This window comes from Vulpes vulpes, chromosome 13 (assembly GCF_048418805.1).
Source record: "Vulpes vulpes isolate BD-2025 chromosome 13, VulVul3, whole genome shotgun sequence".
Lineage (NCBI taxonomy): Eukaryota > Metazoa > Chordata > Mammalia > Carnivora > Canidae > Vulpes > Vulpes vulpes.
In genome coordinates this window covers 18,544,214-18,561,040 of record NC_132792.1, presented here as the reverse complement: position 1 = coordinate 18,561,040, position 16,827 = coordinate 18,544,214, and the positions used below count along the sequence as shown (strand labels likewise).

The window sequence follows — 16,827 nt, the reverse complement described above, 5'->3', positions numbered from 1 at the left end:
GTGTATTTGCAATGAACATTGCTAATCTTCATGCCAGCTTTATCTCGATTATCTAATAGAATTCTTATAATGATCCCTTGAGGTAGGTGCTTTATTAGGCCCATTTTACAGGTAGGAAAGTGAGGTTTGGTGAAGTTAAGTGACTTGCAAGTTCGCATTGCTAATAAGTGGATGAGTCAATATTCTCAAACAGGCCAACCTAAGCTGGAGATTGTACTTGAGAGTTAAGAATCATAAAATCCGGCCCAGAGTTTTCACTTTAGAGATTATTCAGAGAAAATCCCTGAAGGACAAAATGTCTTGCCCATAGTCAGGGAGGGAAGATATATGAAAGAACCTATTTAATTTAAAATCACATAAAAGAGCTATGGTGCCCAGCTCAGTGCTAAGTATCCCTTGAATTTATTTTGTCTCAAAGGTAAAGGAAAGCAAAAAGTTTTTGGTCCTTTGACCAAGTGAGCAAATTAAATTTCAGCCAAGTGGGGGAACAGGACAAAAATACTTCAGGTTTCTGGCTGGGGTGTTTTCATGGCTCAGAGTAGACATCACCAACCCAGAGAAGAAACTCAGTTCTCCTTTTGGGAAGCCAGAAGTCATGAGTAAGATGTGGGCCTCTAGGTTACCATTAGATTTTCATCTCAGCCCAGTTTTTCACCTATAATGACATTAACTGTCTCAGAGGGTAAAGAGAGAATAAGGTTCATCAGTCACTCATCTCTCACTTGATGATCACCAAACCCATGTGAGGCACTACCCAAAGTGCTCTGAGTATACTGAATGAGACAAGATCTGCTACTTCGGAGGTGGAGGAGATAAAGGAGATTAAAGTACAACACTGGTCGAAGTTACTACCAAGATGGCAAACAAAGCCCTACAGAAGGAAAAAGATGAAAGATTACTGAAGATTATTAAATGAGTTATTTTAAAAGACAATGCCTTTTCAGAGGCAAAGTACTAATAGAAATGTAAAATAATGTAAACCAGGTTCTCATGGTTTGCCCAAGACTTTCCTTGTTTTAGTATTGACAGTCTTTTTTTTTTTTTTTTTTTTTTTAGATTTTTTATTTATCTATTCTGAGAGACACACACAGAGAGAGAGCCAGAGACACAGAGGAGAAGCAGGCTCCACGCAGGAAGCCTGATGCGGGACTCAATTCCTGGGCTCCAGGATCCCAGGATCATGCCCCAGGCCGAAGGCAGGTGCCAAACCGCTGAGCCACCCAGGGATCCCCTTGACAGTCTTTCAATCCAAGGCATCTGGTCACCCTACATGGGGGTCAAAAGCAAATGCCTAAAGACAAGCAAAGTAAATTAATATGGTAGGACAAGTTGGAGAAAAACAAATGCACAATAAAAAGTGGAACTTGTCCTCCACCTAGAGTGGAAAGAACCAAAGGATGGGTGGTGAGCCAAAGCAGCAGTTAGGAACCATGGTATAAGGGCCAGATCCAGTCAGCCACCTGTTTCTATCTGGCCAAAAAACTGAGAACAGTTACAATTTTTAGTGGTTGGGAAAAAAACCCAAAGAACAGTATTTCTTGATGCATGAAAATTAAATGAAATTGAAATTTCAGTGTCCACAATAAAGTTTAGTGGAACAAAGCACAGGTCTTTCGTTTATGTAGTGCCCATGTTCCTTTTGCACTCCCATGGCAGAAATGAGTCATCAGAGATTGTATGGCAAAGCCTTTTATGGAAAATATTTGCCAACCCCTGTTCTAGAGAACCATTGCCCCCAGGACAGCCAAATAGGCTTCCACTGATTGTTGACAGAAACAATAGCTTACAGGGACTAATGAAAAAACTCTTAAAGTTTTAAGAGATGTCAAAAAGCTGGATTTTTATGTGAAATTTGTTGATGTTCAAATTTGGCATCTAACTAATTTTTTTAAGTGTCACATGGGCACAACAAAGCAATCTGTGGTTTGTATCCAGCCTTCAGGCTACCATTTCGCAAAGTGGGATGTACATAATGTGTCCTATGCTAACACTTACCCTTATTATTCCTTAATTTGAAGGCAAATCTATTACAGCTGAGTCTATCAATTGCTTTCGATTTCAGATTTGTTTGCAACTCAACTGCTTTACCCATTAGTGCCTTTCCAGGATTATCAAATCTTTTCAACAGCCTACTAAAGTTCTTTCCCATCCTAAATAGAATCAAATCGTCCCTCCATCCTAACCCCAGCCTGCCTTATTGTCTATTTATCGTATTTCTTGTTTTTTCAAAGAGTAGTCGCTACTCACTGCCTCCATTATGCTCTCCCATTCTCTCCTCACCCCAGTGCGATTTGGCTGTTTTTCAGTCCACTTCATTGAATCTGCTTCCAGGAAGGTCAGAGATGACCACCTTATTGCAAAATTCAGTGGATGCTTTCAAATTCCCGTCTAACTTCTCTCTGGCATTTGATGTCGCTGACCACTTCCTCCGTTTTGAAAGTGTCTTTATCCCAGGGTTTCATAAAACCCACTGTTTCCTTCCTCTCAGGCTGCTCTTCCCATATCTTTTTCTTTCTTCTTAGCTTGATTTTATTCAACTAATACTTATTGAACACCTGGCGTGTAGCAAGCATGGTGCTAAGCATTTTCCAAAGGTAGCTGGTATATTTCTCACTGCACAAGAAATAAAACTTTATTTCCCTAAAATAAGTTTCCTTTCTAATGTGCACATCCAGCTTACATGGCTCACATGATGTTTTCATTCAAACTTTCCTGAAGTTCCCATCATCCCCCCACCCAGGGTCATACTAGAATCTAGTAAATGAAAAAATGATGTGAGAAGTTTCATTGGCATGCATGTCTTTGCTGTGCATGTGTGTGTGTAGGTCCCTTGAGGTTTGCTAATCTCCTGTTTCCAGGCTCTGGACAGGACCCCCAGGGCCTAGGTCCCACCTCCCCAAAAGGATCACATAGCACACCTTGGAGTATAACCACATGCTCAGATCCACAGACTTCTCTCCAATTCTGAATCCTAGGAAAAGCCTCTCTCTCTCTCTCTCTCTCTCTCTCTCTCAGCACTCTAAAGGCTATTTTTTTTTTTACCTCTTCAGTGGATTTCTGTTTCACAAAAGACAGGAAATCCATTCATTTCAGATTGCTTCGGCTTCCCATCCCTACTTTGCAAAAAGACTCATAGCCAAGAAAATGCTTTAAAAGAGTGTGTCTTCCTTGGTGGGAAATGGAGATAAAAATAAGGGAAAAATTTTACCAAATCATAATTCAGTGAGATTTCCTGCCATAATTTTTACAGCAGGTCTGAGAAGTAAGTATTATTATCACTGTTTTACAGATGAAAAAATTTAGAGTTTATGTTGCCCAACACCATGCAACTGCAAATCTTAAGCTTTTAAAAAAAATTTTTTTTAATTTATTGAGAGAGAGAGAGTGCAACCAGGGAAAGGGCAGAGAGAGAGAGAATCATAAGCAGACCCCTCCCCCATTCAGTGCAGAACCCCAACTCAGGACTCGACCTCACAACCCTGAGATCATGACCTGAGCTGAAGTCAAGAATCAGACGCTGAACCTACTGCGACACCCAGGTGCCCCGACAAATCTCCAGCATTTAACTGTGGCCTGATGGGCCTGTACCCTTGTCTCCAGCCTGAAATGCTGGTGCTCTTCCCTTCCCAGAATACTGCAGAGGGTCTTGAGCACTCAACCACTCAATCAAACACTGAATGGCACTTGAGACTTTCTGGGAGGAACTCCCTAAAGGCAGGGAAGCAGCCACCTGAAGGAATTAGAGGGCACAGCGCCCAGTGTCACACAAGTACTGGAGTCTTGCCTGCTCCCAATAGCCAGAGTGCAAAACTTCAGAGGGCAGGGCATCATTTCCATTTTTGCATTCCAGCCCAAACTGAACATCCCTGCCAAGAGGGGTCAGGGACATGTGCTTCCTAGAAATGCAGCCCAAACAGAGACTCCTGCCACTCTCGGTTGGGCCTCCAGCAGTGCTCTATTTACCCCAGCTTACAAACTCAAACATCTAAACCTGGTCCCTCACTGTCCCATACAGTCCTTTTGCTCAAAGCCATGAGAGAATTCCCCTTGCCTTTACCACTTCCCACCCACAAGGCAGCCCGGGCCTGACTCAGCAAAGACAGAGTGAGAGACAGTTGAAGTGAGAGAAGTACAAACCGGAGGAATCATCTGGACTTTACCATAGCCACCCTCTTCCCAACCACCACAAGGAATAAGGGGCAGTGGATTTGGGGACTGTGGCTCTTGGGCAGTTATACAAACCCAACTGGCACCAAACATTACTTTTGTTCAGAGATTTTTTTTAAAGTCAACTCTCCTAAAAACAATTCAGAATGTTTTTGCTCTTGGGAAACCATGTGGCTGCTTTCCTGGTTTACACTATTTACAGTGAGCTCATTTTAGAGAGGCAATTTCTGAATCCATCCACTAGAACAGGGACCACCATGCTAGCGAGCCTTTGGCAACTTGCTCAATGAAAGCATGAATGGACTAAGGTCTCAATATAAAAAATAACAAATACCCCAACTTAAAATAGTCCTTCAGGCCTCATTTTAACAGAGCCCCTGTCCATTCAGGGACTTTTGTAAATAACCCCACAATTAATGGCATGTGTTTATCGGCAAAGCCACTCACCTGAAATACAGAGTGGTTGATGTTCTCTCTGGGTATGAAGTTTATTTATGAGAAAGAAAGATTTGACCTAAGGATAAAAATAGAGCAGCAGTGCTCAACTAAATTTGCAACTGCTCACCCCAAAAGCCTCGAGTATAATCTATTTTGAGAGGAGTTCAATTTGAGGTGATACAGAAATCTAGCTGGGCCAGGAGCTTGCAGCTATTTCCACTATTAATAAAACACAGAAGTGACCCTTCTCTTGTAGCATTACTGCTGGGAAACAACATGATAGCACTTCATGGGTATCAGGTGTATTTTACGTGGAATTACGTTTAGAGCATACTATGTAATTGTTACGTATCTCTGTCAATAGACTGGAATCGTAAATCAGATTGTCACACTCCTGCTTGAGATTTCTTTATTTTCCATTGCACTTATGGTTCTAAGGGTCTACTCACCTGGTCCCTATCAACCTTGCCCCTACACTCAGGTACACCTGTCTCCTTTCAGATCCTCACACATTGCAAGATCTTTCCCACCCCTGGTCCTTGGCCACGCTCTTCTTTCCAGTCCCAGGTCTTCTCATCCTCCAAGTCTCGGCTGTCATGTCATCTACAAGGCTCTTCTCTTGCAACCTCTTGTCCCTCTGCACCTGTTACTTCCTTCACAACCTGTATCACAACCATGACAACTGGAACCATGTCTGTCTTTTGCAGTGTCATCCCCAACAGCAAGTATAGGGAGCAAGTGATCAATATGTTGTTATCGACTATCAAACAAATAATGAGTCATATTCCAATTCATTTCTACCATATTCTCACCCTATCCCAAACTACAAAGCCCAATGCAAGCATTCTTCCCCGTTGCCATCCTCATTTTTCTCTTTTCCATGTAATCTTCCCTGAGCTCCTCATTTTTCAGTGTTTAGAGACAAGGCATATGAAGGGCCAGAGATGTGCGTGGAATATAGTGGCTGTTCCATAAATACAGCAGTCATCAGTATCATCATGTTCAGTTCTTCCTGGGGATTCCAATAGCTGGTTTCCAGCCATCACTCTTTTTCTCTTACCACCTTCGTGACGTTTCCCATATCCCTTTAAAATCTCTCCTACTTCTGTTATAATGTGTTTTTTATTTCACAAACATCTTCCTACTTAAACAAATTTATTTTTGAAGGAAGCTTTATAGAAATGAAAAACGCATTTCACCAACCACGAAAGGGGCAACTGTAAAAAGTAACATAAAGAAAACAAAGCAATACACTGTCCTCTTTTCCTTTTTTTTCTGAAAGGGGGATTAGCAACTGTTAGAGATATGAGGATGCTAGCGTGATCCTTTCTTCAAGACACAATCAGAAAATTTCTGGATGACTTCCTTACTCTGTGTTTCATTACTTAAAGTTGTGTCCATTCAACCATTCCACCTACCATTTAGATCCATCATATTGTACTACTACTAACACTTTTTATTATTTATTATTATTTATTATTTTCTACCTGAATGGGTTCATTACACTTTTACAGCTATGCCTTAACCCACTGTCTTATTTCTTTTTATATCCTCCATGATTCATAGGTTGATACCTTATACAGAATATATGTTTAAGACAGTCTCAGTTGAGCTTAATACTTAGAGCTTTAAACCAACTAATTTATCATAAGAACCTACTCCTCCAAAAGTCAAAATATTTTTCAAAGAGATTGGTGAAAGAGTGTATTCAAGAGGTCTTCTGGTTCCCCTTGCCCTCTGTTCTCCTGATTTCCCAGCGATGTGTACCTAAACTGTCTTATTCAAGCCACTGTGGTTGAATACCATGTATGTCCCTTTGGCTACGTGCATTCTACACAGCGAGGAAGAGGGCCCAATACAAAAAAAAAAAAAAAAAAAAAGGATATCTTTCATGCATGAATATATCAGAAGCAAATACTCTAATTTATAAGTGAAACAGAGGGGGCAGCCCCAATGGCTCAGCAGTTTAGCACCGCCTTCAGCCCAGGGAGGGATCCTGGAGACCTAGGATCGAGTCCCACGTCAGTCTTCCTGCATGGAGCCTGCTTCTCCCTCTGCCTGTGTCTCTGCCTCTCTCTCTCTCTGTGTCTGTCATGAATAAATAAATAAAATCTTAAAAAAAAAAAGGAAGAAACAGAGGCCAAATAAACCAGAAAAAAAAAACTGAATGTGTGATTTATTATATTTAAGATTGGTCTATAAGGCTTAAATATGTCTGTCATAATTAACAGTAAATGAATGCAACTTTACAAAATCAGTATTTCGATACAGTACAGGACTAAATGTGGCAACTGTGCATTGGAAAATTAATATTTCCTCAATGCAAATATCAAATTTGCAGCACCATTTAGAAGCTTCCACTAAAAATGCAAGCTGCAGTATTTATTACAAGCTCTACTCAGAACACAAGACTACCTAAATCAAGCATTAGAGAAAAACAGTGGAGTCATTCAGGAGTAATATGTCAGATTTGGTACAGGATTAAAATACTAACATTTTTTTAATGTCCTGGTTTCAAATTAATAAATACAAAAACAATATAAAAATATACACCAGTTGATAAGACTGCACTGCAGATGATCAGATAGTTAGATCTCACTCTCATACGTATGCAGGTATGTCTTTAGTGTCAGAATTTCTGGATAGCTGCGGCTTGTCTTGCGGAAGAAATCCAGACTGGTGAGCTGTTCGATATCCCGCACCCGAGCTGTGTGCATCTTTATGAGTTCTTCCACCCATTGCGATTCATCCTCTGAACTCTGCAATGGAAACAGAATGCAATCAGTCAGACTTTTCCAGAGAAGCTTCTCCAAATGGGCAATTTGCTTCAAGTCCACAAATGACCCCACTACACTCCTGCACGCAGAGCCAATGCGCGCTATTCCTTCCTGGCCTCCCCAGGCCGCTCTACCACATTCCTGCTGGTACCTTGCCACAAATACCTGCCCTTGGCTGTAAACGTTTTCAACAGCAATTAGCTGTACCAAATAAATGAGATGTGTGGTGTGAAAGGGCATTTGACTCAATAGGTTTTCAGAACATAAATCAAAATTACAAAACCAAAGGCCCTGGAGAGTTCAGTAATTTGTTTCTTTCCTCGCTGCTGTCAAACTGCAATGTTGAGTACAGAGCACAAGTAATTTGGAATGCCCTTCTGGCTCCTACGGAAAGTGAAGAGTTTATGCCCGATGCACAAAATTTCATGCATGTGTTCCTAGTATTTCAGAAGAACCCACAATGTCAAGTATGTCATCTATTAAATTGCAGTGAATTGATATTTGAATAATGAGTTCAACTTAAAGCAGCTTGGAAACTACACCTGGTGCTTTGGAGGCCAAGAGGCCTAGGTTGGAATTGTGGCTTTATGACTTCCTGGATGTGAGACCTTGGCCAAGCTACTTAACCTCTCTAGGCTTTCTTCATTGGTTCACGAGGAAAATAATGCTTACTTCAGTAGCTCCCTGGACAGCAGGGAGAAGAAGAGAAAAGAAGAAGGGAGATGAAAGATACAGTAAGGAAACAATGTCCTGGAAAAAAGGAAGGAAATCTCTTTCTGTCTTAGCTACTTGCCAAGATGGCCTCCTCATTGGCACAAATTCCAGATAAAAGATACCCAGATGTCCCACACCAAACAATTTATTCATATCTAAGATGAAACTAAAAAGTAGTTCAGGAAGAGTAGTCCTTTACCTTTTAAAACTCTCTTCTTTCACTTTTGTGGGAAGTTCAGAGAAAGAATGAGATCTGAGAGCCCTGAGAATTCTGGGTGGGTGGGTGGGGGAATGCCTACCTTCATCAGTAGACCTGAGGCAGGGAGGGTCCTTTGCAAATAATTTCATTCCCAAATGCCCCAAGAATTGCAATGGCTCCCAATAGCCACTCTACAAGTTGAAGGGTGGCTGTAGGTTCCAGGGCTAAGTAGGTCCAGAAATGCCCTCACCCATCGCCTTCACCACTAGTGGTCTCAATGAACTCCCCACCAAAGCCTAAGAACCTGCAATGGATTTTCTCGGAAAGCTCCAACCCACACAGACCTGGACAGGGAGCTACAGCAGCTTTTGCCAGTGCTAAATATGTCTCACGAGGGTGTTGGTTCAGGAAACTGATGCCTGGCCATCCCAGGCAATATGAAGAAATAGGAAGAAATTGCTTTGCAGGCTGGGGAAGTAAGGATTTTAACCCTCCATGCCCCACCCTCCTAACCCAAGCTAACCAAGTTCTCTGCGATTCACAGGAAAGGACAGACCTAAATATATCTCTGCCCACAACGGTACTGACCAATCCTCAGTGCGACCATATAATTAACGAAGTAGGAGGTCTCCAAATGGATCAGGACCCCCTCAGAGTAAGCAGAGTAAGCATGAAGTTATATTTTTGGGAGAATTTTCATATTCAACTTTTTATTTGATTTTGGTCTAATTTTTCCTTTTGTAAATGCAATCATTCGAATGTACAAAGGGATGAAAAGGTTTTTCCTAATTTAAATAGTAGCCAGCTGGGATTATAAGAATTCAAAGAAAAAAAATGTCTCTTGCTATTTCTTTCCTTGGGAAGCAATTTGCCAATTTCCTTTGAAGGGCATTTTCTTCTGGTTCTCACATGCTAAAATCTAGCTTGCCACTAGTCATTAGGAAATACTGGCTATGCAACCAGGAAGAAAATACCTTCTGCCTGTTGCGAGCTGGCAATCCACAGAAGTATTTGCTACGGGAGACTCTGGAGTGAAATGCGAAACTAATAACATTCAAGTAAAAGTTCATGTGCATCAGGGGAAGGGAAGGAAACACTTTAAAAATAAATGATTCAGAAGATCAATGTAAACAAAAATGCCTACCCATCAACTTGCTTATTATCTCTCTTGCTATGGACATTGACTCTTCACCTGCCTTTTCTTCCTTTCTCCTAAATAAGCTAGTAAATTCAAGCCCCAGCAGTCTTAAGGTGACCTTCAGAGCAAAGACAGGTGTCCGTGTGGGTGGAATAAGAATAAGAAGCATGCTGGCCATGAACTTGACAAGAAACATCTCAAAGTTCTACGCAGAGTCAGGAGCCAGAAGGGGGAGGAAGACCCGTGAGGACATGTGGATTTCATTTGTCAGTTGTACAATTTGGGGTGACTGAAGATTGCCTTTGAACTGAGTGTCCCATCACCATGTTCCCCTAACAGAGACAGAGAAAGGTGAACATATGCTCCCCAGGAACCCAGGTGTACCTTAAGTGGCCTACTGCAAGTCTCAAATGTCTTGGTAATCTTCTGTCTTAAAGATGCACAACAGTTTAGAATTTCACTCCATACTCTATGGGCTTAGGTTTTTGCAAAGATTTTTACCTCCCCATAAGCTTTTAGTAAAACCAAAGTCCAAAGAAAGTATATCATGTTTTACAGAGGCATTACATCCCCCTGGTACACCATGAGCTACCCTCGTGGTTACAGATAATCACACTGGAGAAAGTCACGCCAATAAGTTGACAACAGCTTGCCTTTAACTTGTAGTTCCCTCCTTCTCGACCTCCCACCAAATTATTTACAAGAATCTTATTGATCTTTTAGTATAATACTGCTGCCTTCCACTCTCTTTTTTAAACTTCTAGGACCATAGCTCACTTCCAGTTCTGTTACCCCAATCCCGTGAATCTTACCAAAGCACTTTGAGCACCACACTTGACCCTTTCCAACTGAAATTTGTCTCCCTAAAGCAGAGCCTAGAATGTTGCTCTTATGTGTTAGCATTGTCCATGGCTACCTAATACCTGTGCAATTAGAAGAGCTTCTAAGGTCCCCAGGTTCAGCTATGGAAATCTAATGAACTTTAAACAAAGAAGATGGGCTTTTGAAGTCAGAAGACTTGACTCTAGAGTTCTGCTCTCCTACTGACTAGCCAGGCAAAAATGTATCATACATCTTTATTACCTAGAACTTTCAAAACAATTAATAAAATGGGAGTAGGAAGAAGAACGCATATGCCTGCCTGGAAGAGGAAAGAGATGACTAGAAATAATCTGTGTAGAGGACCTACAAAGTTCTTGGCTGGCAACATGGACTCAGTAAATGCGGCAATTATTACCTCTGCCACTACGACTACTATTACTACTACTTTCATTTTAAATTTGATTCCAAGCAACTTTTAAAACCACGTGTCCCACAATTATCCTCATTCCCAATATGACTAAAACCCTCTTCAGTAGATTATACCCCTGATCCTTCTACTCTATCAAACAAAATCATGGGGACTATTACTTCTAAAGTTAACCTCGGGGCACAGCCTTTCTGTCACATTAAAGAGATCTAGGGAAGTGATGTGACCTGTCCCCAAGTGTAGGCAGAAGGAGTACAGGGTCAGGAGCCCACCACCTGGGGCTTTCTCATGACGCCTTCCTGCCTCTATGTACAAGTCATCTGTGCTATTTGAGAATGGGATGACCTGTTACAACTGCCCTCATAACTGGCAGGAAAATGAAAAGTCTGATTTATAAAGTATATAAGCCTATAATTTATTATAGAAATTTTCAGATGTGCACAAAAGTAGAGAGAATAATATAAAGAACCCCTGTGGGGGCACCTGGGTGGCTCAGTTAAGTAAACATCTACCTTTAGCTCAGGTCATGATCTCAGGGTCCTGGGATCAAGCCCCACATCAGGCTCCTTGCTCAACAGGGAATCTGCTTCTCCCTTTCACTCTCCCTATATGCTCTCTCTCTCTCTCAAATAAATAAATAAAATCTTTTAAAAAATAAAGAATCCCTGTGAATTCTTCCTAGTTTTAACAATGATCATGATGTTGCTACTTTCATCCTACCTTTACAAAGTATGTCTCTTGCAAAACCAAAAACATTCGGATGCTTTTATCATTTGACAAAATCCAATGCATAATTAGAACCACAATAAATGCACACTCCCATGCTTCACCCCCAACACTGAAAATTAAAAAGCCATTCAGACACAACGATCCCACGTGGTCAGCAAAGTTTTGTTTGGGTCTTTTTCTTCTTTCTACTTGGTTACACTGTATAGTCCAAATGTCTTATAATAAGTATGTAAGAGCTTACCAGTGGGAATCTAAATTAAGAAACAAAGATGAGTCATTTTAAAGGACTCTGTCTTTGAACTCACATTGCAGCTCTCTTCATTGTCTGGTCTGTGAGGGAGGATGAATGAAGAGACGGAGAGGGGGCCATCACACTTGTCGGCAGGCTGAGTGAAATCCAGGCAGCTGGTGATGATGCTGTAGTAGTGGGTTGGTACGGGAATGGAGCTGCCCTCCACATACCTAGAGCAGGAAAGAAAAACAAAATGAGAACTGATGTAGTAGCTTTCTTTTTAAAATGGTGGCCAAAGGGGGCACCTGGGTGGCTCAGTGGTTCAGCATCTGCCTTTGTCTCAGGTCAGAATCCTGGGGTCCTAGGATGGAGTCCGGCATCAGATTCCCCGCAGGGAGCCTGCTTCTCTCTTTGCCTATGTCTCTGCCTCTTCCTCTGTGTCTCTCATGAATAAATAAATAAAATCTTTAAAATAAATAAATAAATGGTGACCAATGAATACCACCTACGTCACTAAAATTAACTCCCATTCAACTGAATCCATTTTCACTTCTAAGCACTAGCCTCCTTCTATATGTTGAACATAATGCTTTTGCTGTCTGGAATCCCCTCTTTCTCTCGGCCCAGCAGGGTGAAAGTAGTATTCCAAGCAAAGAAAACAGCTTGAACCAAGACTCAGAGGCTGGACATGATGACCAGGCCAAGATAATAGAAATGTAAGGCTGGAAGAGTCAATGAAAAGCCATAAATTGCAGGCTTCTGAGAGCCACCTTGTGGGATTTGGGCATTATTGTTTAAGTAGCAAGACCTCATTGAAAGTTTCTGTGCCAGGGAGAGACATTGTGAGATCCCATGATTCAGGAAGATGACATACATAGAATTATGTCAAGTGGACCTGAGGAGGAGATATTGGGGCTAGGGCAATAATAAGCCCTTTTAAGCCATAATGAGATGCTGAACTTGGTACAGAGAACTCATTTACTCAAGGAAATACTAAGGGCTGATGAGCTAATAACAAACCTAGAAATTTAAAAGAAAAAAATCTTTTCCAGTAAAATGAAGTACAGAAACTCCCAATTCCTTACCTGGTTTTCTATTCTTTTAATTTTAATCATTTTCAAAATATATGTTCGAAATGATAATTTTGGCTAAAAACTATAACAAGGATCAGCAATAAAAGGAATGTACAATTAAGGTGAAATTTCTCTTATGGATGACGAGAAAAGGAATAAGATAACCCCTATTTTATTCATTATATTTATGAAAAAATGGCATTTATTCCTACTTGTCTGTAAAGCACAATTAAACCCTCTCATATTTTGTGCCACTCTCTGTTTCATGCATGTATAAAACTAAATGACTTCTAATGAGGGGTACCTGGGTGACTCAGTCAGTTAAGCAGCTGATTCTTGATTTTGGCTCAGGTCATGCATGACCTCAGGGTCCTGGGATCGAGCCCCCAGTTGGGCTCCCTGCTCGGCAGGGAGTCTACCTCAGGATTCTCTTTTCCTCTGCTCCTCTCCTGCATGTGCACTCTGTCTTTCTCTCAAGTAAATAAATAAATCTTTTTAAAAAAAATAGATGATTTCTTATGAATTTATTGTATTTGTATCTTCTTGCCTTCTGTTGTAGGAACTGTTAAGTTCCTTCTGAGCAAATATACCTTATCTTTTTATCTCCTCAAGAGTATCATGGAGAAGGAAACAACTAGACTTGACCAAAGTCTATATGCAATTTCCTACTAAGGTATAGTGACTCAGAAAACCTAAGGGATTTCAAAAATCCCACACCCCAAACTGGAGATGAGTGAATGTTATCATCTTTCCACTGAAGAGTTGTTAAAGAATAAATGAAAAACTTAAAAAAAAATCTTTTGGCACGCTTCTCTCATGAAATGGAAAAGTGCACTTATTTACCAAAAAACTCCATTCCATTCTAACCACCAATACCACATTTAATCAAAGGCCCAAAAGCACCGAAGAAATCATAAGGAGATTCTAAGAGCAAAAGATTTCAGGGGTATCAGCTCTTCTCTAGCATGTGAATATTTGTAAAAGAGCCTTGAGTGAGATCTTAGAATTTAAAAACACACACTGAGTAGAAATGACAAACTTACTGTTTTATTTTGTCCTGTGTGTCATGTAAGCCATCATAGTCATAGTCAAAAATTGGTCCACTTATCACATTAACTCCATTTCTTTCTGAGGCATATTTCTTCACCAATACCCTTTGGAAATAATTCCAGACTCCTGTAGGGAGGAAAAAATCCATTCTTCATGAATAAAACTCCTTGCTGTGGTGGAATTCTCTTTAGGATGCATTCTACAAGCCAAATGTCATAAGCAAAGAGATAGTAGAGCTGTTGCAACTCTTGAAAAGAATTCACCCTCAAGTACTAGCTGTGTGTGTGTGTGTGTGTGTGTGTGTGTGTGTGTGTGTGTGTGATTTATGAACCTGCAAAGAAAAAAGTATGGAGACATTGGTAGGGGACGTTAGTCTACCTAGACCAATAAGTCAAGGAAGGGTTCCTCACGAAGTGGCTCCTGAGCTGAGATCGGAAGGATAAGTGGGTGTCTTCTAGGCAAAGAGGTGGAAACACAGCAGTCAAGGGGAACCATGTGTACAAAAGAGGAAGCAAAGTGTTGGTAAGAAACTGAAAAAGGGTCTTCGTCTACTTTTTCTTCCTCCAAGATCTCATAGACTTGCTTACTTCCAAATTTGTGTCTCTAGACCTGACCCTTCCAAAGAGCTCCTGACATGTTATCCAATCACTCATTTCATGGTCCTCTTGAATACCTAATCATCGTGTCTAGCAAAAAATTATCCAAACAGAATTCTTGGTCTTTGTTCCCATCCTGCTCTAACTCCCAACTTCTTATCAGTTAATGGCACTCACTCACTCACTCACAGGTTCAAGTCCAAATCCTAGGAGTCATTCCTGATGTGGCTCTTTCTTTCATATACATGTGAACAAGCCCTGGGCTTGTTCAAGCCAGGGCTATCTCTGTAATAAACTCCCAACATCCAAATCTTACCATCTCTCTGCATCTTTACTGCATCCATCCTGTCTCAGCTACTGTCTTCTCTACAAAGAAGTACCACAAAAGACTATTACCACTAGCACAAAAGACTACTTCCCAGGCTCTCAGTGAGAAATTCGTACTTCCCCGCAGCCCATTACATAATAGTCATTTGGATCCTTTTGCACCATAATCAGATTGTATCACACTCTTCCCAACTTTCCATCTCTAACATTCCAGATGATGTATCACTGCAATCAGAATAAAATCCTGGCTTTCCACTGTGGCCCCTATCTACTTGCATGACTTTACTTCCCACTTCTTTCCACCTCTGGTACATGACTTTCTTCCTGTCTTCCCATTTGCCAAACTTGTTTCAGACTAAGCATTTGCATCTGCTCTTCTTTTTGCTGGGGAAACCCTGATCTGTACACGTCTGGCTTCTCCTCCTTCACTCATTTCTCATTTTCAAGGTCACCCTTGGAGAAGACTTCCTCACCCACCTTAGCTCCAGTTTATATTCTGGTCAATCAGAAGGGCAGAGAAGAGCAGAGTGGGGAAAAAGGAAAGGCAAAAGAAGGGAATGACACAGGAGGACAGGAAAGGCACATAGTGACTTTGTTCTGAAATTAACTACATCCTACTTTACATGGGGGTTTTGAGATTCAGGCTGTTATCACTTCTTATCTCCCCTGATTAAAAAGCACTTGGCTGTTTTTCTCACAGTGGTTCTCCTGTTCTTTATACCTTCTGATACTCTACTCTGAAGGAGAAAGACAAAGCACCCCACCGGAGCCAAAATACCATAGATATTTGTAAGAGAGAAAGGAGGACAGTGGGAGAAAAGTTCAAATGTTAAGCATAAAAACTGGAAAGGCAAAGAGGGAAAGAAATAACAATGAGAACAGTCAAAAGGCCAAACCCACAGACATGTGGCATGTGAAAAAACCATTCCCCTAGGGAAGAACAGCGAGCCCTCTGTGAAAGGCCTTTTGCCATGCCAGCCTCGAGGTGGTACCGTGTGTTTTATTTATTACTGCTTGGTCAAAAAAGCATCAGTAAAGAATAAAGAAATCCAGGAAACCCTGATTTGTGGAAATTAAATGAAGATGCATTCCATGTAATATTATGACAAATTTATCTATGTGAGTTTCTGAAACATTTCTCAATTGGGCCTAAGAAAATACCAGGAAATCTCTTTTTAAAAGCATACTTTAATTTTTACTCATAAGCAATGGATCCCACCTTTGAATAAACCATCATTTACTAATTAGGACATCAAATAAACTTTTTTTTTTCTCTAAATCATGTTGGCCATTTCACCGATGTCAAGTTGGGGAAGCTTGCCACTGTTGATGCACTTCACAATCATGTGTTCGGATTCTGAGACTTTATTTCAGCCCTAAGAGTCCTGTAACACAGCCAGTGCTCCTTCGCCAAGTGGAAGTAGGTAGAAGTGCTTCCTTTTCCTACCTCTCCTTTAAGCATATAAGTCTCTTCACTGTAAAGGGTGGTAAAAGTTATTCCAGAATGCTTTCTCTATCGTTGAATACATGGATGGATGGATGCAAGGATGGATGGATGGACGAATGGATGGATGGATGGATGAACGGATGGGCAAATGAGTGAATGTTATCAGAAATAGAAAATAAATGGATTACTCTGGCCATTGGACAATGAAGTCATAAATCCATATAAGCCATTGAGATCATGCAATCAAATCTCATAATTTTATGAATGAGAAGATAAATGACATTTTTATGGTTATGTAGCTAGTGGTCATACTCTGGGGACTAGAATTCAGTTTGAGGGGCAGGGCTCATTATGCCTATATCATTCATAGCATCACTATCATCCACAAATATTTATGGCATATACAAAGAAATAAGGGTGTTCAAAGAAACTAAAATAATTTGCAAAGCCCTAAGACCATCTGAATTTAATATTCTCATGATTCAGAAGACCCTTTAAGTTTTTTCCGGGTTTCATGGTTAACATTCAGAATGCATCATTACCACCTAACATGAAGGAGAGAAGTGCTAGTGGCTTTTAATTTAACATTCAATAAATAAATATAAGTGTTGTCAAATGTCAAGTGGTCTCCAAAGCACAAAGAAGGACCTTCTTGCACCAATATAATGAACATTGAAATAAAAGGAACACC

General features: G+C 40.7%; 1 protein-coding gene across 13 annotated transcripts in view; it reads right to left on the bottom strand.

Annotated features, from left to right (window-relative positions):
• Positions 1-6,750: 6,750 nt before the first annotated feature.
• Positions 6,751-16,827, bottom strand: part of ENPP2 (ectonucleotide pyrophosphatase/phosphodiesterase 2) — a 111,100-nt gene continuing 101,023 nt past the window's right edge. For all 13 annotated transcript variants that reach the window (XM_072734017.1, XM_072734016.1, XM_072734012.1 and 10 more), the window contains 3 exons: positions 13,760-13,892; positions 11,717-11,873; positions 6,751-7,364 (listed from right to left, as the gene is read on the bottom strand). In XM_072734017.1, the coding sequence (XP_072590118.1) occupies positions 7,194-7,364; positions 11,717-11,873; positions 13,760-13,892 (461 nt within the window). In that variant the 3' untranslated portion in view covers positions 6,751-7,193. The remainder of the gene's footprint in view (positions 7,365-11,716; positions 11,874-13,759; positions 13,893-16,827) is intronic.